This window comes from Scophthalmus maximus, chromosome 12 (assembly GCF_022379125.1).
Source record: "Scophthalmus maximus strain ysfricsl-2021 chromosome 12, ASM2237912v1, whole genome shotgun sequence".
Lineage (NCBI taxonomy): Eukaryota > Metazoa > Chordata > Actinopteri > Pleuronectiformes > Scophthalmidae > Scophthalmus > Scophthalmus maximus.
In genome coordinates, this window is record NC_061526.1 from 2,113,914 (window position 1) to 2,140,971 (window position 27,058).

A 27,058-nucleotide genomic window follows, 5' to 3' on the forward strand; every position below is an offset into this window, starting at 1 on the left:
TAATGGTATGTGCATCCAAGCAACAAGCAACTGCTGCCAGCGAGCCCCCCCACCGCCACCCCCCTTCTCTACAGTGGCAGCTGTTTAGACTGTGTAATGTGGCTGACTAATTGAGAAATCTGGACCTGTGTCTGTCGGAAGTCTTTGGAGTTTAATTAATTTCCTGCAAGCAAGACAAATCCAGCCTGTGTTATTAAATGTAATGGGACACTTTCTTTAAAACGGGATGCAAAAGTTTTTCAGAGTCGGACCATAAGTTTGTGAAGTAAATAATGAAAGTGACATATTAGGAATGGCAGACTTAGGTATTGTTTTTAATGAGCGTTGTTGGCAATGATACTGTCTGCGGGCTCTTTATAATTCAAAGATCCTGATTTATATTAAGGAAAGAAATAATACTCTAAAATATGTTATCTTCCTGTGTATGAAATGTATAATGTGTCTTGTCTGTTTATCCCTTTCCAGTTGCTGGATGGCATGGGAGCCAAGCATTGGGGCCTTTTATGGCCCAGTAGGATTCATCATTTTCGTGGACTGCATGTACTTCCTCAGCATCCTGCTCCAGTTGCGGCGCCACCCCGAGCGCCGTTACGAGCTCAAGGAGCCGACCGAGGAGCAGCAGCATCTGGCTTCGGCCAGCACCGAGGCCGGGTCCGATGGTCCCAGCAGCCACTGCCATCCCCTCACTCTCCAGCTTCACCCTCACGAGGGGTCGTCCTCCGTCATGTCCGCTCCCCACAGCGTGCCGCTGTCGGCCCTGGAGAATGAGCACACCTTCTCTTCCCAGCTGATGGGTGCGGCTGGGGCGTTAGGGCTGTATGCAGCCCTCTGGGTGTTCGGTGCCATGGCCGTGTCAAAGGAACACCCCTATGACTTGGCTTTTACCTGCTTGTTTGGGGTGGCTGCACTGGCACTCGGGGCATTCATGGTTGCACATCACTGTGTGAACAGACAGGATATGCGGCGCTACTGGTCCCAGGCTTGCTGCTCTGGGAGGCGAGCCTACTCTGCGCAGGAGGACGTCCTTCTGTCTCAGCCAGACGTGGCTATGACATCCACAGCAGGGTCTGCTAATAAGGCAGATGGGGAGTCAACAAAGTGTGGCCACAGCAGTGCAGACTCATCCTACACAAACAAGAGTGCCCCAAGCGTACGGAACTCCACCCATGGCAGCAAGCTGACCAATCTGCATGCAGAGGCAGCTCAGTGCAAGTCCACCTCGGTACCGGTGATGGCCAACGGCACGGCCATTTTGGACAACAGCCTGACTGAGCATTCAGTAGACAATGAAATCAAAATGCACGTAGCACCGGTCGAGGTGCAGTTCCACCCAGTGAACAACATCAACAACCCAACAGCTGCCACGAATGGACACACGAGCAGGCATCACAAAAACCGAGCACGGGCACACAGAGCGAGTCGTCTGACCGTGTTGCGGGAGTACGCCTACGACGTGCCCACCAGCGTGGAGGGCAGCGTGCAGAGCGCCTCCCACAAGCGGCACCATTACTATGACGTAGCGGCACGCAATAGCCGCCGGGCGGCCTACATGGCCTACAGGGAGCGGCATCAAAGTCAGCTGCAACAGGACAGCAGTGACAGCGCGAGCTTGCCACGGCGCTCCCGCTACTCTGATAAAGAAGGTGGTAGCCCCCTGGGGAACGGGACAGTGGTGACCGTAGAGACGGAGCAGGTCGCTGTTGTTGCAGCGTCAAGCTCAAGTAAAGACGCTGGTCCTGTGAAGCAGCCCAGCAGTACAGAACTAGAAAGCCAACCCAAGTCATATGGACTCAACCTCGTCACACAGAATGGCGGCACACTTAAAGAAAACGGTCACGCGGTGCCTTTAATTAACACAGAGAGTGCCGCCGGTGTAAAGACCGGCCTGTGGAAACATGAAACTACTGTGTAGCGACGGTTTCCGTCCCAAAGACTGCATCGTGATATGCTATCGTCTTTAAACTGTGAAATGCCTTTTTTGTTGTCGTCGTTGTTTTTCGATTGTACTTTTCTTTTTTGGAAAGAGTCCTTTCAGATTAATTATTGGAAAGATAACTAGCCACACTTTTTCTCACTGAACTGTCTTTGTAGATATGTTTCTGTAAATGGTCTATTTTTGTAACTTTTTATCAAACTCCTGTATTCCTTTTGAGAGTTCTGTAAATGAAACTGCATGGTCTGAGCTGTGGCCCTGTGCATAACCTTACCTTACCTTACCTTGGGGCTTGATTATTTTGTTTCTTCCCATTTCCTAGTTTGTCCCAACAATAATAAAACAAAAAAGTTCCCAATTGAAATATTGTGTTCTTGTGATTTCACCCAGTGTCTCTGCAGCCAGTTACCAGAATTATTATCACTGACAACATACTGTATGATGATCTAGTAATTGTTTTTTTTCCACTGACCTTCAGGTGGCCCAAAGTTCCTTCTTCCACACCGGAGCAGCACTTTAATTGCGACTGGCTGTAGCTTTGGGCTCTCCGGGTGTTTTCTGCCTCCCTGCTGGCAGATTTGATGAGAGCGCTACACTGCGCGGGCTCCTGCCGACTTGACGCCTGGGCTGCGATTGACAGCTGACTCGCAGGGCAAGTGAAGCTACCCGGAGAAGAAAGGGCTAATGAGAGCAGTGTGTCTTCTAGCGATTCCCCCTCTGTCCATTCTCCGTTTCCCTCCTCAGCCGACTGCTGAACTCAAGTCCCACTCACAGCTTGACATCGCTGTTGGGGAGAGAGAACATAACAGACACACAGTGTGTGCTCTGACTGCTACTCTGGAATGGGATTAGTTTCACTTTTTTTGCTGAGCGAATGCCACGTTTAAGACTTTGTGGTTTGTCAACAGCCACCGACTGTATGACATTGTAAATAAGTAAAGATTTATTCATATAGAACCTTTAAAAACAAATATTACAAAGTGCTTTGCAGATAAAAGACAATCGGCACAAATCCTGCGAAAGAAAATTATACTGAATCAAAAACAAACAAAAAAAGTAGAAGAATAGAAGGATGTAAACCAATCAAATGCATGGAATATAAGTCAAGCCCGAAGACACTAGGTTTTCTTTGAAATTCTGAGATGTGGAGTTTGATGGGTGATAACTAAACAGTGAGAGACCAATGCTGGAGGAATGTTCTCCCTTTGTTTTGTTGTAGAAAGAAAACGGTATGCTGCATTTTTAATCAGAGGAGCTACATCTCCTTGACTATAAGCCAATTAGTGTAAAGACAACTGGCAGATAAACTTTATTGCTTTTAATGGCTTCAGCAAAGCTGTAGTGGAACAACTGATAAGAAGAGAAACTTTAATATGATCATAACATCAAGGCATATTTACTGTTTTAATTCACAGTCTCTTCACACCGTCTCCTCTCTTCTCCCCTTGTCTCAACTCCATTCCTCCTCTGTCTCGCTAAAATACAAAGGAAAGATTTCCTTTAAAAGTCAGAAACTCTTCCATAGAGGTGAATAAACTTTCTAAGGATGGCTCCTGTACTGCAAATGTTCTGACCGGATCAACGTCACATGTTTGTGCACCGACTGCAACATTTAGAAAACTCACTAAGGTTTGAGTTATGTAGCGTTAAATCCTGCATGTAGCCTTTAAATATTTAATCTGTGAGTCATGAAATAGGCAAAATTTGAGCATGTGGATATTACTGCTCTTTAAATGACTGAGATGTACTAAATAGGAAATAAAGCACTTTATTCTATAAACAGTATTTGGTGAATATATTGGAAACAAACAGACTTCAGTTTAGCCCAGCACAGACATCATAAAGAGTAAAGTTGTGTTTTGAGGGAAACTGGTGGAAGGTTTTCAGAAAGATGCCAAAAAGGCAAAGCAGAAAAGGAAACCAAGCTCAAAAGAAAATTGTTTTAAAGTGTGATTGATGGGCAATTTGAGTCCAACGTGAACTTTTTTCGACAACCCAGGGGCAGGTTTTGAAGGTCCTGCAGAAAAAATATAAAAAAATCCTTCTGAACAGCCCTTGTCACAAATGAGGCAGCAGCAGAAAGTGAAAAAAGCTCCAATAACTTTGATTTCTCATTAATGGCATATTAATAAAACGCATATTTCACTGAGGCAAAGACATATTGCCGAGCCGTCGTGAATGTGACAAATTATAATCAGACTTTTGAATTATGTAGAGGGCGGTTAAGCCCTGATTGGTGGCAGCCTCTCTGATTCCCCTGAGGTGCGATAGAGCGATCTTCAAATAATCGCCAAGGTTCTTTAGCGGCACCATTTGTCATAAAGTTCATCTGAGGCTGTCAGCGAGGCATGATTTGACAGGCGGAGGATGTTTGTGCAGCGTGGGGAGAAAAAATAAACCTTGTCGAGGCAAATGAAGTGATGATTATCTCTGCTTTTAAGATTGCGGGGCACCTTGGGCAGAAATCCATAATGAATTAAGATAGGGCCAATCAAGTCATTTAGATCTTTTCCTAGTCTCACTCAGAGGTCATGGGGTCAGATCATACATCTCAGAAATGATAAAATCAGAGATGAGGGAATCATTCAAACACCCAAATCATCGGTTACTATAATAACATCTATTTTCAGATATACATCGGTGATCCTTCCACAATGTCCCTTATGCTTTTCCCACCCAAATTTCCACGCCGAGTGCTCTTTGTTGCATTTGTGAGCATGGTTCCTTACCGGGTGGCCCCGGGACGACCAGTATCAGACGTGATGTGTTGTTTACATTTTCCAATCACTGCTCGTGGCGCCTGGAGGAAGCATCTGGCTCTGTTGTGGAAACTTGCCACTGCAATGAAGATTGATACTTTTTAGAAAGTGAAGCCATCTGACATTGGGTGACTCTGGCTGTCCAGGGAAAGCAATATATATATATATATATATATATTTCTTTAACCTGTATTGTGCTTATCATCCAAAAACCTCCCAGGCCTGACATATAGATTAAGCAGAATTAGCAGCCAGGGCTTGTGATGATCGCCGTCGGTGTCCAGCAGCTGTCTGCAGAGATAAATGGTGATTTTATATAGTTTGGTTTGGACTTTATTCAAATATGAGGCAAAGTCAAATCAGCATGCAAGTTATGTTTATGGTAATTTCAGGGCATTTGCAAATATTTGCATTCAAACACTTCATAAGTTCAACACGTGCGGTTACAGAATTCTGCTCAGCGTTATTCATGCGTTTATTTAAAGAAAACTGACCATCATCTTTCACATTGCAGGAATATGATGATATTATTAATATAATTACTAAAGGGGGCATTTTTTTTAACAGCTGAAAATGATGTTTGCACACCATTTTCCTTTAAGGGGCTTAGTCACATCCTTGCTGAAGCCAAAGCGTATGAATGTCTGCAAATTTGCATTTTGTGATGCTGCTGAGATTTTGTGCCATTGGTGCTAAAGAGGCATGTATTCCACTTTTATGCATCTGATTTGAATGAGTAAAAGTGGGAAAGCATGAAACTAGTTCGAGATTATTCTAAAAGAGTTACTTTGAACCCAGGCTTCAGTTGGGAGAAATATCAAGTTGGTGTTTTTTTTGCTTCACATTCTTAGGGTCAAAGCTGATCGCCTCTTTGGAGTCAAAGGTGTCTCCGCTTGTTTCTCTATTGTCCAGCTGGTTGTCTGTCGCTTGTTGGAGACTATAACTCCACATATCATCCTATCATTCAAATGAATCAGTGTTGTTAATTCTAACACCAGCACAGTTGCATAGAGGCCTTCTGCAAAGTGCAAACTAAAATATAAATAATATAAATGATAAACTTTGGGCATCATCAGAGAGGAGCACGGAAATAGATGCTTATTTGATGATCTCAAATTTATTGCCGTCAAGAGTGAAAGTACACAGCTGACCCACATAGATATGTTGCTGTTTTAAAAAAAATATTTCATCTTAAAACTCTCCTAATGTTTATGAATAAAAATGATGCTCTGTCACTCTCTGCTGCTATATTCCATCTTTTTCTCACACAAAGTCGCACACTGCCATATAATGATGACATCAAGCCAACGAGCTCTCATCCCTGTGTTGGCAGACCCGTGCTCTCATTAATGCCCTCGCATTGCCATCCGTCTGTACCTGTGCCAGTCTGTCTGAGCACATTTTGGCTTCATCCCTCTGTTCAGGTGCTCTGTTATTTAAAGGCATATCAGTCATTGTTCACCAAGACAGTTGCAGACAGTAGCTCTCTCTCTCTCTATCTCACACACACACACACACACACACACACACACACACACACACACACACACACACACACACACACACACACACACACACACACACACACACACACACACACACACACACACACACACACACACACACACACACACACACACACACACACACACACACACGTCTCAGAAACTGGAGGTTGTCTATTGAAAAGCATCTGTCTTTGTCTGCGCACTGTTGGACTTGAAAGGACGTGTGGATGAAGAGCCAAAGACATTTCATATGAGTTAAAGAAGTTATTTCAGTGTTCTTTTATTTCTGCTAAGTATTGACAACACTAATATTATTAATGTTGTCATTACATTGAAGCTTCATGAGCTTAATTTAGTTCAAAGGCCGGAAGAGTAAAATCAGGCCTGGCTCCGTCCAATCTGATTAACAAATTAGATCTCAGATTAACAAATTAGATCTATGTTTAATATGTAAAAAAAAAAAAAAAAAAGGTTGGAAAATTACAATTATGCAGAATTATGGACAATTATTAACAGACAGATAATGCAGTATCACGTGTGCTCCTGGATTCCCTTTTAATTATCATAAATCTGCTGAAAGCCTCAGATGAGTGGAACACGTGAGCACCAAGTAGGCCACTTTAATCAGCGGCACGTGATTCGTGTATATTCCAAAAATAAATATGTCTAGAAATACTCATTTCTCGTACAACAAGGTTCAAAGAAGCTGCTCACTCCCGACGCTCATCGGAATAATTTAACGGTGACGCTCCTGTGCTGGAGAGGTGTCAGCGCTTTCTTTTCCCACACCAGCTGAGTAGATGGCCCCTTGTTTAATGATTTGTCTCAGGGCTGTCATTGTGTTTAACTACTGTGTGCGTTTCACGGCGCGACGGAAAACTCCGATCTCTGTGCTGATCGTCAAAGGAATCCTTTGAAAACTCCTGTTGTCAAAAATGTTTGAAACTTTAAAATAGCTGACAGGGTGTCTAGACTTGCTCAGAAGCAGACAGATTTATTTTGGGGTTTATCCTTTCATCGTGGCCTTTATTGCCGGCTATTGTGGGCCTGTTTCATTGTGCAGCTATGGTGAAAACAAATCTTAATTTTCCTATCGAGGTGTTGACAGACGCACTGATCTGTCCAACAAATCGTGTGCACTGCAGTTTGCTTGCGTGCGAGATGAGTGAAAGAGGAGAGTGAATACTGTGCATTGAAAAAGTGCACGCGTGTATTTACCAGGCAGCATCCTGAGGTGTTTTGACTTCGGAAAGAATTGTGTAACTGTTTAAACTTTAAAAAAAATAAATAACCTAGCTACAGGTAAGTGTTCCCGTTAAGCCAAAAGAGGTCTGGTGCGGTAAGGCCTGCAGGCTCCTATGGTCTTCCCAAATGAGTGAGATGGGGATTATGGTCAAGGTTCATATGGCAAAACGTGCAAAAAACAATTACAAGAGACCAGTATAAGATGATTTTTTTTTTAAACATTTCCAGTTGGTGCCACTTGTGTAACATGCAGTGACAATGCATGGCAGGCATGAGGGGCTTGCAAAAAAACCATTAAACTGAGCCCTACCCTGAATCCAATTCTGAAAATGATAAAGTTACAGTAAACAAACGGAAACAATTTGTATATGGATATTTTTGTGGCCCAATTCAAGACAATTTTTTGCAGGTTTAATTATTTAAATCTGCAAAAAAAAAAAAAAATCCTTAGATGAATGTATCAAGTGAACTGAACACAGACAGCCAATGGCATTTGACTAATCTACAGCCATTAAGACCACGCACACACACACACACACACACTGACCCACTTGTGCTCGCTCCCGCCCAGCCCAGAGGCGCGCGCACGAGCCAGCGAGCGAACGCGCGCCGCTGTCTCCTCAGTCGCCGGAAAAAAAACTTGGGGAGTTGATTGAGCGGCAGCTGGCACCGCTCACGGCCGCCCACGAGTCACCGCCGACGGACTCCGGCGACGGACACGCGGGGCTCTCCGGACCAGGACACGCGGGGCTCTCCGGACCAGGACACGCGGGGCTCTCCGGACCAGGACACCGCGGCTCTCCGGACCAGGACACGCGGGGCTCTCCGGACCAGGACACCGCGGCTCTGCGGACCCAGCGATGGACGCGAAGAGAGTGGAGACCGTGTCCGCCCGCGTGGACGCTGCCGCGTCGTCACCTGGTAGGACGGTGGCCGCGCGCTGCGGCGCGTGGGTCGCTCGTTTTGTTTTTGTCGTTGTTGTGATTTTATGGATCTTGCTCGTCCCTGTTGCGTCGGAGAAAGACGTCAGGCAACCCCCCAATGTTCAATGTTGCCTTGTTCACCTGTCGAAGATGCGCAGCCGGTGTGTAGCGTTCCGTTGATCAGTTGGCGTGAGCAACAAACAAAACACAATTTTGACAAAGAAAGTGAGGCTATATCAATATATATATATATATATATATATATATATATATACAGGCCTACTGACATTGGCGATAGTTACCAATTCAATTCAAACTTCAAAAAGTTCCCACTTTTATGAGGGTTCAACTTATCGTCTACATTTATGTGACCCGCAGTGTTTCCCCCACGGCGCCCCGCCCCCCCAACGGGAGCCCCCGCCCCCCCCGAAAAGTCAAATGAATATGAATTATTATTATTATTATTATTTATTTTTTGTATTTTACATATAATGCCAAGCAAAAGTCATTTAAGGTCACTCCCCTTGTACACCTTATTCCTCATTCCTGTATAAAAGATTGTGGATGAAACTTAATGTGATTTGTGAAACCTAACTATAAGCTTAACGAGCCCTAACCCCCCCCCCCCCCCCCATAACCAGTAAACCTAGGGGAAACACTGAACTGTCACTGTCCACCTGGTCTCTGTAGCACTTGTTAAAAAGGCAACATTAAATTGACAAGTTTGAAATGAGAGTTTTGTCCCCATGCCAAAGTTGAGCTTGCATGATACGTAAATCTGTGCAGTCATGGTTTTCACTTTTGCCTTCTCCTGAAAGGAAAACATTATTTTTTTCAATTTTTAAACAAAAAATGAGCGATCAGTTTGTCAGAAATCCAACTGAGCTGCAGAACTTTTTTTTTGTTCTTCTTCATTGCTGTTTCTGCCGAATGATTTTTTTTGTTTGACCTGCCAGATACCACCTGTTACTGTAGCCTGCATTTCTATATACACAAAAACTTGGAATGGAAGAAATGAAAATCAGTGTTAAAAGATGTAACAGCGTCAGCAGTACATATCCTCTCCTGACTTCCCCGCCTCCACACTCCTTGGCCAGAATCCAGCATAATGATCGCTCAGTTATAATCCCTAGTTTTCCCTTCGGGCTCCTCACTACACCTCTCCCAGTGCCAGCTGAGCGGTTAACCGCTCATCGTCCCGGGCTCAGGTTAATGTTTGTTTGCGCACCTAATTGACTCATAGTTATTCTTTTGTTCGGGATATGAGTCCTACCCTCAAGACATTTAAAAAGGATTTGAGCTGCGGAGAGGTATTCCTCTCAAAGTTAATACTCCTCCCCGTTAATAGCCCTTATTAATAGGCATGAAGAACGGGAAACAAAATCGTAATCGACTGCTGAAACAACTGCCCGTTGTCAACTATGGCGGACGTGTAGACTTTGATAAATGCCTCTACAGCGGCCGGAACAATCGACGTTATGGAAGAACAAAATGTTTTTACCAGTCAATATTAGTTTTGGTCAAGACGCCTGACTGTTGTAGTGCCAGTTACCTTGTATTTCTCAGCTATAGGATGGTGTAAACACTTAGGTGTTACGTTGTTGAAGGATATTGATTTCTTCCCTATAGGTTTTTATAAAAAAAAGAAAAGAAACATGGATGCCTGTTAACGTGGATTTGTACCTGACAAGTTTAGGAGTTAACTAGTTTGCAGCGGTGAGAAAGCAGCTCGTCGTCTCCCTTGTCGACATGCACATGTGCATCTCCGTATTCACTCTGTAATCTTACTCGCTTTGCATACATTTTTTGCATTATATGATTCTTTTGCTTGATTCTCCGTCATTTTCTCTACCCCCCTCCCCACACACAGACACACCAGGGGCTACCACATCGTGCCCCCTCCCCGGGGAAATCCTAAAACATAATGATCGCCCTCAAAAAGGCTTCATCCAGCCAGCCGTGAGTTGATCCTCCCAAGAGCCGCTTCCTCGGCACGGCGATTCCCTGCATCAGTAGCTCCGAGCTTGAAGCCCTCTCTCAGCTCGCCATCGCATCTTCGGTCGGCGCCTGCCAGAGGCTCCCGGAGCCTTCACCACCGTGTCCCTGAGATCCAGAAAGATGATGTACGAAAAGCGGCCCCCCAAGGTTTACTATTCCTGACTGAGCCACTTTCAGCACCACGGCTAGCGACATGTTTTGCTCTTCGGTATAGTTGAGAAAAGAAGAACTACACTCTCGCCGAAAACTGTATGTGGAACATGTGTACGCCTGCTCGTTCATGCAATTATCCAGTCAGCGAATTATGTGGCAGCTGTGCTGTGCACAAACTGATTTCAGCTTCTTAAATGTGAATCTTTTCTTGTTTCTTTGCTCCTCTGTGAAAGTAAACCAAATAGCTTAGGTGTGAGGACAAAAACCAAACATCATCTTGGGGTTGTGGGAAACATGATCGTCATTTTTCACAATTTTACGACATTTTATGGACCAAACAACTAATCGATTAATCGAGAAAATAATCGACAGATTAATCGATTAAATAATTAAAAAAAAAAAACATTAGTTGCAGCACTAGTCAACAGTCGTGTGGGGAATAATGATGACACTAAAACTTTATTTCGTAGCACTTAACTAAACAAGTTTTGCACAGCGCTTTACAAAATACACAGGAATAATACAGCACCGAACAAAGCAAAACACCAGTTAAAACCGGTAAAAAAATCCAGAATTATTAACGTGCTTTCCTATAGAAATATGGTTTAAGTAAAGTGCTGACAAGTTTTATCTTCTCTGGCAAGGAATTCCAGAGCCTCAGGGTCCTGATGGCAAAAGCCTGGTAACCCTAAGTTACCAGCCTTGGGAACTACCTGCGAGAGTTGGTTAGAAGATCTAAGGTTACGGCTTGGAGCGTAGGGAGTGACAGTGGCAGCTCTGTCACTATATGGTTTTGTTGGTTAAAAATGTGAGCGGCGGCATTCTGCACCGAGACCATGAGAATGTGATGCAAGCATATCAACACGGATTCGGAATGTCAAAGGAAATTTTCCAACATATTTTGGTGTATGGTCTTCCTAATGAAGTGATTGGTGAGTGTACGTGATGCAGGGCCAGACAGCTGCAAGCATAGGGTGTAGCCGTAAAGCTCCAGAAGGTCACAGTCTCAGTCAAAATCTGCATATGCATGACTTTACAAACAAGAACAAACAAGAGCCTTTCTGAAATAATCAATATGTAGGACATGACTGCTGAATCTGGATTTTAATGTTCGAGACAGTGAAGTGAGTTATGTACTTTGGCCTGGATGCAACTGATTGCGACACCCCATTTGCATTTATCATTTTATTAATGTTACCACTGAGTCATTAATATCTCGGTGTGGATTATTCAGAATCTGATAGTGGCTGCAGTTTTATTTTTGAATATTGATAAGGGGCAGCATGTTGGAACAAACGTAACAGATTCTGTGAGATTCATATAGGGATGATAATTATAGTTTATGATAACGTATAGATAGGGATGAAACGATTACCGGTTTCACAGTAATCCATGGTGAAATACCCGACGGTGAGTTCTACCGTTTCAAATTTTGATTATTAAAACCACAGTAAACACTGCCAGACGCAGTTGCAGCATCCAAGCATGGGTTTGTTATGTCTCAAGAGTAAACATGGCGGAAGGCGGTGACAGCGCACCAGACAAGTATAGTCCGAAAGCATGGGCATGTTTTTGCGTTTACAAAAGTGCTGAGGGACGGCTTTTTAATCTGACTGTTCCATGGTGGTTATGTTGTCAAGCAGAATAAAACATGCACATCTCTGCACAAGATGGATCTTTTTCAAGAAAAACAAAGAAGGATGAGCCGTTCTTTTGAAAGGTTTAAACTTTTTTAACATTTTCATCATATTTTAACCATGATGTTAAATATTCATGCCGTTACATCTCTACTTATAGAATATATATATACCTTTTCTGGAAAAACACAGATGGTGCAGTTAAGAACTGTCAGGACTTGTAGGAACCCTGGTGTATTTAGCCTGTTCTTAGTTCTCAGTTTTGGAGCTTTTAAGGCAACAAAATGACCGACGTGTGTGTGTGTGTGTGTGTGTGTGTGTGTGTGTGTGTGTGTGTGTGTGTGTGTGTGTGTGTGTGTGTGTGTGTGTGTGTGTGTGTGTGTGTGTGTGTGTGTGTGTGTGTGTGTGTGTGTGTGTGTGTGTGTGTGTGTGTGTGTGTGTGTGTGTGTGTGTGTGTGTGTGTGTGTGTGTGTGTGTGTTTTTCTTCAGCATCTGTCAGCCAGTGGTCCTGAGATCACAGCGAAGCAAAGGTACAGATTGAAGGAACTGCTCCAAATCTTTCAGTCAGCAGAGCCCAGTTTGTTCTTAGCTTTTCAGAGGAAAGTCTTGACAGACAGCAGACAGTTCAATATCACCTATCTGACATTTTCTTTTCTGCAAGGGATGTGATTTGTTGTTTGATTCGTTATTAGACCAAATTACAGAGTGCCTGACAATTTCAGGTACTTATACTAATACATTTATCAAAATTAAATTTGTTTTTGAGGCCTGACTTTTTTTTTTTCATTGTGAAAAATTACAAAATAGTTGTGACTTTCCATAGGCTTTTTTTATTTGCCGTCAGGAAATCAACAAAGACCACCGGTATATGGGATCTGTTTTCCAAGCTTTAATTTCCTTCTATAAATAGATCCTCAGTTGAACTGCCAGATCTGGCACATCAGATGTTCTTAACAGAACAAAAAATTTGAACCACCTGTGTTTCCTCTCTACCTGTCGCTAAAAAGCCCGGCTTCAGTCAAAAACCGGGACTAATTGCACCATGAACTTGCCCGCTCGTCCCCGACAGATTTTGTTTGCTTTTGGATCAAGCGTTTGTTTATCATATTTAGAGATTGGGTTGGGGGGAGCATATGCTCACATGGACCATCTGCCTTGGGAGCGAGGCCAGAGAAGAATTAGGGGAGGAGTTGTGGAAAGAAAATAGAGTGTAAGGTGAGGATACAGGGGACAGAGAGAGGGGGTGGAGCGAGACAGTGATGGATTGATAGAGGGTGACCGATTGTGATGTAGTGACACTCGTGAGATGAGGGTCACGCCACCGGCACCAGGGCTGCGACTGTCGGGACGGTGTAGCATAAGGTGGTTGTTTATGATCGCCGAAGGCTAAAAGGAGAGGACCGATCTTTCATGTTTATATTTCCACCCGCAGGCTTGCTCATGCCACAGAGTCACTCCATTTGACTTCCTTGGATTAAGTGCCAAACGGCCGGTGCCAGCTGGGTGGCAACGCTTGGCCCTTAGCTTGCAAACCTGTCTCTCTTTTGTTCGTGCCGAGGTCATGTGGAGGATGAAGCGCATTTCCAAGAAAAAAAGAAACTCTGCTCAGCTGAGTGCTTTGGGAAAAAAAAAAAGTCTGGTTCGTTTGTAGTGCACAAAGCACCTGTGAAGAACAGAAGTGGAGCAACTTTTGTAAGCACACTTCTGATAATAAGAATAACATATTTGAACTTCTAATACATTTTTATTAATCCTCCTCAACTCTTTATTAGTTTTATCTTAACATCTTTATAAGGACTTAATTGTTGTCACCCTAACAAAAGGAGTTTCAGTTAGTTAAAGCACTGGTAGGCAGGATGTGATATTTTTATGTACTCTAATCTGACCGTATTTTTAATTTTATTTTATACCCATTTATGGCTAGTGAATTGTTCACTACTTATTTTTTTGGACGTCTCTATTATTGTACCAACAAATGAACAAAGTGTAAGCATCTGTAGATTTGTGACCAAAATGGGTAAGCGGTTTGTGAAGATAGTTCAGAATATTTGGCCGGAGACCTGACGCAGATTCCGAGGGGGGGGGTCTAATTTGATGAGCTCCCCCACTTGACGTCATTTGGGACTCCAAATCTGAGTGGCTCTTTGATTCACAGTTTTCAGACATTAAGGGTCCGTAAACAAACTTACCTGCTTGTGATATTTCAGCGTTTCTGTGTGGGTAGCTTCACAGATGCCTTAAATACATGCTCCAAACAACTGAACAGTGACATTATGAAAATATGTCTCCAATAAGGAATTTTGATTTGTTGAATTCTCTTATCATTATAAGGATCCTGCTGTTGACTGTTTTCGTCGTGGTTGTGATCAGTTGCCAACTTGGCTTTCACGTCTTTATTTTACTTGCCATCACTTTCTGCCTGTGTTTCTCTGAGGTGAGATATCCTGGGGCTTTAAAGGGCCCATATTATGCCGCCTTTTACACAAGTTACATTGGTTTTCAGGTGTGTGCACTACACGTCTTTGCCATTCCATGTCAAAACACCTCAAGGATCAAGCCAAACAGCCCCCTCCTCTTTCTGTATAAACAGCCCTGTGAGACTATGGTCGATTCCAGCGCTTTCCTGCTCACATCTCGCCCCCTCCCATGACAACAGTCGCACCTGACAAGGCACATACACAAGCTTTTGACCCGGCCGGCCGCGAGTCTATCTACACTGGCCGGCCGTGAGTCTAGCTACGCCGGCCGGCCGCAAACACTTATATCATGATACAGTTTTCAGCCATATCGCCCAGACCTAGAGCACATACAATCTTGAAAACGTACATTTGCCTCCTCCAGGGCTTCGCCTCGGACAGTTGGAAAGGCTCCGTCTGTCAAAAAGAGATGGGTTGCCAGTCCGGCGTCATGTTGGTCTGTACATCCAACAACAGAGCAAAAATTTATATATCTTTTGGCCATGCCCGCGGTCGTCGTTCGCTTGCGGGGAGAAAATTATGGCATAGACGCGATCTGTTTTTCCGCACTTCAAGGGGGGAGGTGCTGCTCAGGTTGGGGGCTTGGTTGCCCCAGTAGCAGGAGTCAACTTACGTCACTTGACGCCCGGGCTGTGAATGGCTCGTTTACAGACCGTCTGCACGGCCAACCCAAACCACGAATCAACGACTCATTGTTTTCTTTTCATTCTTCGTGGGCTGGCACCCCAGATAACCAAATATACATGGAGGCAGGGTGAAAAGGTGCTTGGAGCATAATATGGGCCCTTTAAATCATCTTACATGCACTAATTACTGTAGTAATCCTTGGTATTTATCACTGTGCCTGCCTGAATTATTCTCATTTAACAAACAAGCAACAAACGATGAATAACTATGTGCTTTTGAGCTCATTTCCAGCTTGTGAACTTTATGTCATCTCCCCCCTCCCCCAAAATTACACTCTGCTGTGAGTGAGTTGCCTTTATAATAACTGAACAGAATGAAATGATGAAACGGCATCGGAGAATCCGCTGTATGTCCAGTATGACGAGTCTTCCCAAGGACTCCGAGAGGAAATGGTGTCAAAGCTGCACATCATCACACAGGCCCATATGTGGAGGCAGGCCCGGCACAAGTGGCCAACTGGAGGGTCCGTCTGTCTGCCTTCGAGTCCCAGTGGGTGGGCTCAACAGGCTATTCTGGGCTTCAGTCCCACCAAAAGTCCATGTCCTATATGGCACTGCCACAACAACACAAAACTAAACATATCCAATTCCAACTGGAGATTGTGACATATGCCAGCCTGAGATTGTCTTGTAAATGAAGCTGGACCTGAAAATAGACAGGATGAAAGGTAGAATAACATTGACTGTTAATAGGCTTATTTGCAGTGTCTTAAGCCATTATCTGAAGATCACCCCCCCTATGTCATGTCAATTAACATTCAATTTTGAAAATCCCAGGAACAGTGTGACAACTGTTTGGGCGTCGTGGCGTCGATGCAGTGTGCAAGGCTGACACCAAGTGGTTGTACAGAGAAAACATGATGCCTCAGGAGGAAGAGAATAAGCTTCTCACTCATGAATATATTGGGCACTATTCACTGTTATTAATCAGCCTATATCATTCCAAATGATAATCAGACAAAAAGTGTCCCAGTAACCGTTATAATCGAATATATCTCAACAGTCAAGATGAAGCCAGATCAGTCAATATAGACAAATTGATAAGAAAATGATGTTGTTGACTCATGTTGTACCTGGGATTATCAATATCAATATTCATTAGTCAGACAATTATTTTCTTGTTGAATCATATCATCTATAATTTATAAGTAGTGAAAAATACCCATTGCAATTTCCCAAAGTTGAAGTGTATAAATAGCTTGTTAAGTCCAACCAGCAACCTAAAACTCAAAGGTTTTCTTTATTATAAAAGACTGATTTTCAATTCATAAATTTAGAAGGTGGAAACATATTTCTTTTTAGCATTTTTGCTTTTAAAAACTATGCTGCTTTTCTTTAGAAAAGATATTTGTACATACTGTAGTTTTTCTTTTTAGATCAAAAGATATTTGTACATGCTGTAGTTGAGTGCAGATAAAGTATTTATATTGGATCGACGAAGTTTGATATGGGGAACAAGTAAGAAGTGGCTTGATTGTTGGAGGTGATCTTGATATATTTTCAAATACATGGCTTGGGTTTTTCAGAACATTAAAGTATGGATTCGATGGCAGGTGACTTTCCTGATCTTCGGTATGATTATATTAAATCGCCCTTTGTCAGATGAGTTCAAAAATGAGAGTAAGCCCAGGGAAAAATTCAAAAGTGACCTCACGACATGAGCCTGCAGATATAGGCTCTATACTTCTGAATGCTTCATTGCCCCCAGGACAAGCGTCCTTACATGGAAAGTGCCCTGAATCTCTCCAGGCGTTTGTTTGGTCACCAGTGCAGTGTCTCCGTACACGCTGACTTGTTCTTGTTGGGTATCTTTTCTTTTACGCCTCTCAAACGGGATGCTACATTGGCCGTGATGCCACAGTCCATTAACAAGTGGACGAGGGAGCAAATGTGTGAGTGGCCGAGGAAATGCGAACCGATGGGACTGTCCGCACGCTTCATTTTCATTAAATGCTGAGTTGCCTTCTCCCAGGAGATTCGTCAATTACCCCGTTAAGAAAGTGCTGAACACTCACTCGTGCAATAATTAATACCGCGGCATAATTGAAGCATGATAATGAACGAATGCTTTGATTGACACATAATTGTATCAGCAAGAATGTTAGGTCGGTGTTGAACCCGTTTTTCATTATCTCGTGTGGCCTCTCGATTAGACTTTGCAACGGACGGTGTTGATGCTCGTAATTTAAATAAACCAGTTGCATTCTGGGGCTTAGAGGCTTGACTTCGTGCAAGGTTATATAAAGAAGTTATAGACACCACCCCCTTTTTTTTTCCATCTGTAAATCTGACACTGATCTTGGATTTCTCGTGGCCACTATGTTCTCCCTCCTATCAGTTTACTTGGACATGGTTTAAGAGGCGATTGTATCGATTTCGGCGCATCTGAAATAAATAAGTCAACATCCTCGGTTTCCTGCAGGAACGCCATCATGGAGATCTTGTATTTCGAAAAGACATGGAAAAATAGATTTTCTGATGCATGCGGTGCTTCACCAATATGAGACTAGGTCCCCACATCTGTAAATACTGCATTGCAGTTTAGTTAATCCACAGGGCGGTTTCCCTGTCATGCATTCTGCTAATTTTAGCAGCCACTTTTGGGGGGACAAGGTCACGATGGGTGTGTGAGAAATTGGACAAGGGGAAATGGTGTGTGTGTGCGAGCGTGTGTGTGCGAGCGTGTGTGTGTGTTGGAGCGAGGCATAGAGACGGCCTCGATGCTGTGACTGACCCGCTAACACCGAACCACAGGGGTTCTGACCACCGTGACATCGGAGCCGGGAAAGGAAAGATGACATGGAAAGCAGCAGCGGCTGCTCATCGCGAGAAATTGCAATAGAGAATAATGAGCACTCTGGTTTATGGCTCCACCCTGTGACAGCATATTGTACAAGTTTCTGCTGTAGCTGTTCTACTGCGTGTATTTTACATTAAAATGCAATTTTTCCGTCCGTTTTTTCGAAAACATTGTTTATACATGGCAGGATTATTGAAACGAAAAGGACACAAGAAGAAGACTGGCAGCACAAAGATGTTTCGCATAGAGTGCAACTATTCACATATGTCAGTAGTAGAAAAAGTACAGTAAGTTTAGTCGGCACATCATATTAGTGCCATTCTAATTTATAAATAGACCAGGTGTTCACTTGGATTTCATTACAACCTGTAACAATAATTATATAAAGGCCAAAATTGATATATTATTTCCCAAAATCAATTAACATATAGATAAATAAAGCTCTACTCCACTGCCACATTTTCCAAGCAAATACATTACGCCGGAGTCATGAAGGAAGTTCATTTAGTCTACTTATAAATGTGCTGGGGAACATTCAAGGAAATAAAAGAGTTAATTTCAGGTTACGTTGCTGATGCTGCTGTGCTGCCACCTCCTTTTGATACGGGTAATGGCTCCTGTAATGGGCTATTGCGTTATCCTTGCAAGGCTGAATGGAAATGCAGAGCTCGGTTCAAATGACCCTGTCGTGTGAAAGTGTGTCTTCCATCATTTTAGACTGAGACAGCAGGGTTGGGTATATTCCTTTTAGCTTTTTTCCAAAAACGCCCCGCAGCACTGAGGTGAAATAGCCAGAGTTCACCTTTAAGAGAGGACATAAATGCCGAGTTTTTGCCCTTTGGCACCTCAGGACACTTGTTATGTCTTGCCATTAGTTGCTTGTCTTGTCATAAGACACAATTTTCTTTGCAGAATGATTCCATTAAAGTTTGCTGAGTGTGGTATTTGTTTTGTTGTTACCTTCGCTGGTTTTAGGTCAGCTGACTTATGAAGCTTTTCCTGTTCTACATATTCTGTGCAGGGGTTAGTTTGCAAATAATGGAACCAGTTAGTTGTCGAGGTGTCTGATTTCTCACATAGTTTACAGGATATCTTTCTTTTGTATGTCTTTTCAAAGCTGAACCACCTCCTTGTGAGGGAGGATGATTCACGTCAAGCAATGCAACGACGTACATTTTGAGGTAATTCTTATTGCGTGTTTTTGCAGTCTCTGTCTGACTCTAATGTCAGCTCGCACATTGTTCACACAACAGTTATGTTGTTACCCTCGATGATCAAACATCCTTACTGCACCGTGAAACAAGGTTTTTGTGTTTGTAATTATAGAGAGGGACTGAAAGAAGGAGAGGGATGTTCTCATTCAGAACTCTAGTTCCTCGACCGAGGTGGTCTTGAATATCAAATTTTATAAGTAGAAATGTATATAAATATGAATTCTTCAATGTATTGGGGACAAACCCTTCAGGCCCTGCCCCCGTCGGGATGTGGATGTACCTCGGGATGTGCTCACCTAACCCTGGGACACATATCGCGCCTTAACACCGCGACCAATCTGTTCATCCGTTTCAATCAGCCGTGCCTCTCTGCATGCCGGGGAAGGACGGCTCTATTCCTGGCGCTGTCCTCGCTCCCCTTTGTCTTCTCGGGTACAGGACGTGCCTTGCTCATCTCAGGGGAAGTGATTAGATTCAGGACCGCTGTCTCCCCTCAAGCGTGGTCATCTATCACTGCGCTAATTAATGCTATGTGCAATAAAATGTAAGCTTAAGCCCATTTGGCTGATGACCCGGGACAAATCCTTTCCCATGCGATGTACATACATTTATGAAACTTTACTATACTGTAAGGTGTAACATAAATAAGAGGATGGCTGTGAGCAGGGCTGACGGTCAACATATTCTGGAAGATGTTAACAATGCAGTTATAAATCCGGGGTAGTAAAGTGTATGCGGTAATGGCTGTGGTATGGGTTGCATCATTTTCAACCAAACGTCTTAAGTAGTTTTGTAAAGGGGGGGAAATATAGCTTCAAAGGCCCTTCAGTTCGAGTCCTATGCCAACAAAACATTGATTTTGATTTGCCCTGTTGTTTTGCGTGTGTGTGTGTGTGTGTGTGTGTGTGTGTGTGTGTGTGTGTGTGTGTGTGTGTGTGTGTGTGTGTGTGTGTGTGTGTGTGTGTGTGTGTGTGTGTGTGTGTGTGTGTGTGTGTGTGTGTGTGTGTGTGTGTGTGTGTGTGTGTGTGTGTGTGTGTTAAGAGGATCAAGGAAGACAATCAAAGGTCTCTTCTGTGAATGCAGAACCGCCAGTATCTTTGACTCTGTGCTCCTCCTCTGATATGTTGAATAAATCATAAGGTATGGTCCTTTATCTTGAAACAAACCTCAAGGAGATCTGCCTCTCACTAATTCACCCTCTCTTCTTCACAGAGCAGTCCTCACTCTCTTCTTTGTCCTCTTCCTCCTCCTCCTCCTCTTCCCACCCCGTTTCACACTCTGTTGATCAGCTCAGGGAAAGTGCTTGTGTGAAACCTAAGGATCACTGGCAGACTGAGGAAGCAGAGAGAGGGCGCATTGTGTTTTAGCCTGCAAGGTAAGGTGATGGTCAGGGGGGACAGTTGATAGCCGTTAGCCTCCGCACTGGACCTAAACTTCTGTACATGAAGGGATATAAACTTGGGTTTTCATTTATGAGCTGAAAATGAAAGTTGGAGCAGCTGAATGATTTGTAATCTGTTGATGTTTGAAACTTTTGCTCTCTTGAAATGGGACCTTCAGGGGGATTGTGACATGCAGGACTGAGATAGGGTATCACTCGGTCATGGTTTATTTACTAGAGTCTTAAAATTCAGTTTGTTCTACACTGGGATGATCATTTGGAGACAATCGGAATGTTTGATTTTTGAATTTAAAAGTATATTAGTGTGAGAATTGTCATAAGCAAAGCATCATTTAAGGCGTGCATTGCATTAAGAGGATCTGCCTGGTGTATTTAGTTTAACCATACTGCTCTGTCTTTAAACAACAGCTTGGGACAGACAAACATTTCCAGCTCCAAAAGGGCAAGTTGAAATGTCTGGCATTTCATTGTGACCGCGCTTGACTGGGGGCAAAAAAAACACCATTCCAAATTAGCATATACTCTCAATTGTATTGCCTCAACCTCTGACAACTTGTTATGCATGCTGCAGTGGCTAGAGATACTTATTTACCAGAGGCTGTTAAGAGGTCATCATTTGAATTTTGGGGCTTATAATAATCATGTCTATGTTTACAATATATATAATTACATTTACTACAGTCTCACAGACCTTTTTTTTTTTTTTTTACAATTTCCAAATAATCAGGCCTAGTTCTGCACATAATTTGAGTCTTTGGAAATGATGGCACACTATATTTCACAACAGTGAGCTTCCAGCAGCCATGTGTTCACCAACCAAGAGGACTCAGTGGAGGCAGGACCTGCAGCACCATGGCTTCTCCAAGAAACTCCTGCTCAACTGCTGTCTTGTGCGGCGCATCATCACCTGGGCCTCCCCCATCGCCAAAGGTACAAAAAAGCAAAACAGCAACACAGATTTGTGACAGAAGAGATGAGCTACACAGAACAAAGGCAATTGATTCCATGAGCGTGCTTCTCGTTGGTAGATATTGGGTCAACTTCTAAGTGTGATCTGGGTCGGTTTTCACAGGTCTGTGTTGACAAAAAAAAGGACAGTGGGAAAAAAATGGATTTGGTACGAAATCTGTTGGCCGGAGATTAAATCTGGTGTCTTTAAAATAATGGAAAGTAGGGTACCTTGGCTTTAGAGCGAAAAGACTGATGAACAATTGTTTTCCATTTAATCAAAGTGGCAGTGGAATCGTAAGCGAGATCCCCGCCTGTCCCTCTGTACTGAGAACCAATCTGTAACTGAAGGCAGCAGCTTTGATTTTGTTCTTTCTGTTCAAACAGCAGAGGAGATTGTAAAGCCAACACTAGTTAAATATCAGCATTTTACTGTGGAATGGAAAATGTACTTAACTATGATTTTCTCTTTTTTTAAATTATCAACATATCTGTTGGTGAATTTGATTATTTTAGCCTAGTGTGGATTAAATGAATATAGGACTGATGTATTTATCAAGTACTTGCAGCTTCATTTATCACATTCAATAAGAAAACAGGGGACAAGTAGCATTTAGTGAACTGAAAGTCAATCAGCAAGAAAATGTCTAAACAAGGGAAAACAAGAAAGTTTAGGAAACATCAGTTACAAATACATGTCCCCAGAAAAGTAGTGTAGCAGAATCCTCTCACTGACTGTACTTCTCGCCTGACCTTTGCCCACACAACATGGAACAGAAGCCACGTAGTGTACTGTCCGAAAGCTGCTCCCACTGTCGATAAGTCAACGCAATTTATGATCTTACTGGAATGACCCGAGTGCAATTGGACCACGAGTCACAGTCAACGGCTCGAGAAAAATGAATGCACTCTGAACCTAGATCAGTATTGATTTCTTCTCAGGCTATATATTCACAATGGCCATATAGCCGTATAAAGTAGAAAAGGATTTATAGGTCAGGGCTCTGTACAGAGAGAAAACACTGGGCTGCCACTGGCAAATGTCATTAAATCCCTTTTAGATATATCCAAGCATGAATTAAGAGCCCTGTCGCATGTTGTAAAATTATTTGAATGCACTTTTTTTCTCTCGTCTTTAATATGATTCAAAATTGAGATTTTGGGTTGGATGTTGACATTGTCTGGACTTGGTTTTTAGTTTTCTTGAGGCAGTGGTGATGAGAGAGGAGGTTTTTCAGTCATATCTTGATGTTATGGCACAGTGGTTATAATAAGTATGCAGATTGAGATTGTAGTTTCTCTTTCCGCATCTGTTGTCATTGTTGCTGTTTTATTAATTAGTTACACTTCCTTAATCCCCCCGATTGTGTTAAATCTCGATCGCAAAACATGTCGGGCATAATCGTTAAACCTGGAGCTTTTTTTTTGTAAATGGCAGGTGCTTGTCAGGCGTGTTGACAAATTGTTTGTGTTCTGGTGTGATTTAGGATGCTATTAAACACTCATGAATTTCACTGTAGGGATTCCTAAATGACGTCTGCAGTGAAGATTTTTCCTGCAGGGGGAAAAAACAACAACAACGACAGAAGGGCTCGGAAGCAACTGTTCTCGTCATGAATAAGAGTGTGCGTGAGCGAAGTGATGCATATTCACCGCTTTTCTCATTTTGTATTGATTAGACTGGCGTCATTGGGGCAGGTCTAATCAATACATAATCGGCATTGTTTCTTCTTTTGCTTAGCCCCTCGGTTGGCCTCGCTCAGCTTGTGTTTGCGTGCGTGTGCACCTTCGCAGCTGTCACTTGAGTCTATCCCGCCGATGACACGCAAGCTGCTGGCCACAGCTGGAGCCGCACCAGGGACTCAGGTGTTTCTGTGAGCCACATTTGGACCAGACGGACAGTTTTATTCGTTTCGCTGCTCCTTATTTCTTAGGAAACATGCCATGACCCCTGTTGAGGCTTCATCTTCATACAACTTTAGCTTTTAGAAGAGGCAGTGATTATGCTGAGGCAATAACTTTTTTTTTTCAACACAAAGTTTTTCTCTGTTTAATGTGTGTATTTACAACATGCATAAAGAAAACTGTGGATTAGAGTCTCCAAGGTAATGCACGATAATGAAAATTTAACAGATTTGGATCTGAAGCCTGTTTTTCCAGCATATGTTTTAGTCATAGGTTTTATCGTCATTAGTTTGGCGTCTCAAACTAATAACATAATTCCCTGGTGTTGCCCAGAATAACCTCCCAGCCTGCAGATAATCTCACTTTAAACCTGCCAGGTGGCAGTAGCGCCCTCCGGATATTGGAGCAGCCTCCGGAAAATGAGCGCGCTCACTAAAGCAGGTGTCACTAGAAATACACAAGCCCACATTGTTGTGTCCCCGGGACATACGTCTGCTCCGAAAGTGTTTTACATATCCCTGCTGTCTCTATGACGCACTCAAATGGGTCAGTTTGTTTTATCCACGGAGGAGAGTGATGTTATGAAGTATTTCATGTCCCTACATTTTTGAGCCTGTGCATTACAGGTACATGATTTATGGAAACAGTTCATTCATGTTAACTGTTGTTAAAGAGCTATTACAAAGATGTAACTGAACTTTTTACTCCGTACTGGAGACCAGAGCACACTTCCTATGTATCACATACAGCTTATATTCTTATGATGACTACATTAAGTTACATTTTTAATTAAGAACTTAATTAAACTTTTTTTTGGTAATTTCATGCTGGAATTTGATGATGCTGTTGTCACAATTAATCAGTCGATCTTCAGACTCTCTTTCTTATTTACCCCTCATTGTACAAATCCAACATTGTACCTCACCTTTACTGCCAGCAGAGGGCAGCAAGCTACAGAAGAAATAGATGACCAGTACAGGATCTATACTGTTTGCTGCATGCGGAGCAGTTCAGCAGCGGGGCTTTGAAAATAATGAGGGTATTTTGCCAATCTAAAGGAGGAGTTTTATTGGGTAAGAAGAATATTGGATGAAATGAATTATTGCACAGGTATATGATTTACTGTAGCAGTGCCTCAGAATCGCCAGATGTTTAAAGAAGACAAATGTGGATTCTTCATAATGCAACATACTGCAGTTGTTTACCACGCTTCATCATATTTACATTTGACTCTTATGTAAAGTGCAGGCATAGGCACAATATCGACACCAATAAAGTCCCAATATAATCCAATACAGAAGCCCTACAAGATAGCAGTCCCTCTGTGAACATGTCTTTCAACGCTCAGGTAGTGATACCGTAATTCTCTGAATGCCTGCACTGCAGCAGTGATTCAGTGGCCTCACACGCACTCACTAAAGCTTGGATGTGGATCTTTGCTGATACTGGCACAGCATTAACATATGACAGGAAAATGAGAATATGGGAGCTTAGCTGGCATTCAGCTTTACGAGTGGGGGCTTAATCTGTTCATCGGAAGCAAATACCACTCGTGGGATATTCAGTTATGACAAAATGTTCCACAAAGTACTCCATTCAGACGTTACGGAGAGCTGTCTGATTAGTTTCCTTCTTGTTTTTTGTTTTGTTCAGTGAATATCATGCACGTGTTTAACAAATTGCTATGTCACCCAAACAGAACATATGAACTCCAATTTGAGCTAATCCACATTTTACACTTTCTAGTTAATGCTTTCTTCAGATCTACCAGTAATGCATTTTAGTTGTAACACCCCTCACATTAGAAACAAATCTCAAAGTGCTACAGGGTAAAAGCATCAATATAGACAGATAAAAAGCTAGTCAGACAGATTAAAAGCTAACATCATAGAAAATATGATCATAAATAAAACAGCAGCCAGCAAGGTTAATTAAAAGTAAAATAAATGTTTTTAGACCTTTTTTAAAACTCTCTGTTGCCTGTGGTGCCCTCAGATGGTCAGGTAGGGCATTCCATAGACGGGGGGGCGGCAGAACAGAATGCCTGATCACCCATGGTGCTCAGCTTAGACGGTTTGAGTTTGTAGAGCGGAAGGATCTTGTTGAGGTCAGTGGGGTAGTTCAGGAGTAGTTCTTTCAGGTAGGGGAGGGGGCATTGCCATAGGTGCACTGGCGAGTAAAGATTGGAGACCCCTAGCAGGAGTGACATGCAAAGCGAAACATGCAATCTGGACATGCTGTTTCATGCCTCTCTGCCTTGCATGGCTTCACCGACCTGAAGAAAAAATCAGCAGAATCTCATTACCTTGAGATTGTGATTCAGGGTCACGTCCTTCAAAGAGAACGGAAGTGGCCAGAAAATTGAAAATTCAATGTGCTGCATGTGTTGCTTAATCAATTTTTGTTGTCAGACTAAAAAAAGAAAAAGAACTCTTTCCTTTGTTATTGTCACCAGGGCTCCAGTCTCACCTTTTCCACTATTAGAACGTGTGCCCCCCCCTGTTGAATTTTTTTTGACTGATTAATGCTTTGGTTGCATCGCTGCAATCCCATCAGTGAATCTGTCCCTGCCTAGTTTTTGCTTCATGCCGCTGTCGTTGTTGTGCTTTAGGACTTTCTTTCATGTTTAAAGTTTGCGGTCGAGTCTGAAAACCTCCCCCGCAAATTTTGGGCCACAGCGAGAGAAGCACATACAATTCATGGCGTTCCTTTCTTGACAGTATCTCTGTCCCCTGTTGTTTCCTCGTCCTAACTGTCGTCATCAGATATTTGAAGGCTGTAGCGGCACACCTTATTGTAACCTTAACATCACAACTAAATGCATCACCCCAACTCTAACCTCAACCTGATTCCAACGGTAACCCTAAAACCTTAAATCTTGAACTTTAAAAACCACTTTGGAATGTGAGGACCAGCCAAAATGTCCTCACAACAATGGTTTTCAAACCTAAACTTGTCCGCACGACCATAGAAAGACACACACACCGCAATTTCTGCTCCCTCCTGGTGTTTAACATGACATATTATTTGCACTGGTGCGTCAAGTTGAGGAAAAATTAGAATAGTCTGCAAAAATGTTTGCGCAATGCGACGAAATGTTCATGCCTTCATCTCAACGCCTTTCCTTACTAGGGGTGCTGCGGTAGTAGGTGTTACGGATGTTACACATTATTCAAGCACACATTGGTTAGAGATATAAAACCCATGTTGGCATGTAATTGGCATGTATCTTGAGGCCAAACGTGTGTCTTCAGGAAACCAAATAGATTTCTATTTTGAACTATTTTCCCACTTGGTCAAGAGTGCAGTCCTCTGTAGATCCAAGGTGGAAATGGGAAAAGGCAATGATGGATTGCAGGGGGAAGTCGAGGCAGCATGCAGCCTCTCAGTTTGTCGGTGAGGGTAAGGAGAGCGTTTGCCCACGGACTGTCGTCTGGCTACGACTCAGACATGTCCTTCTGTTGTCATTC

General features: G+C 43.0%; 2 protein-coding genes across 5 annotated transcripts in view; both read left to right on the forward strand.

Moving 5' to 3' along the window:
- The window catches only part of adgra3 (adhesion G protein-coupled receptor A3), a 29,712-nt gene extending 27,415 nt beyond the window's left edge, over window positions 1-2,297 (forward strand). Inside the window, exon 19 of the mRNA XM_047336403.1 lies at window positions 466-2,297. Within this exon, the coding sequence (XP_047192359.1) occupies window positions 466-1,912 (1,447 nt within the window). The 3' untranslated portion in view covers window positions 1,913-2,297. The remainder of the gene's footprint in view (window positions 1-465) is intronic.
- A 5,573-nt stretch (window positions 2,298-7,870) lies between these two features.
- The window catches only part of kcnip4a (potassium voltage-gated channel interacting protein 4a), a 117,762-nt gene continuing 98,574 nt past the window's right edge, over window positions 7,871-27,058 (forward strand). Inside the window, exons 1-3 of one of the 4 annotated variants that reach the window (XM_035647943.2) lie at window positions 7,884-8,366; window positions 20,623-20,708; window positions 21,523-21,665. In XM_035647943.2, the coding sequence (XP_035503836.1) occupies window positions 21,539-21,665 (127 nt within the window). In that variant the 5' untranslated portion in view covers window positions 7,884-8,366; window positions 20,623-20,708; window positions 21,523-21,538. Of the gene's footprint in view, window positions 8,367-20,622; window positions 20,709-21,522; window positions 21,666-27,058 lie in introns of those variants that run through there. The other 3 variants (XM_035647934.2, XM_035647988.2, XM_035647980.2) reach the window with 3 other exon arrangements.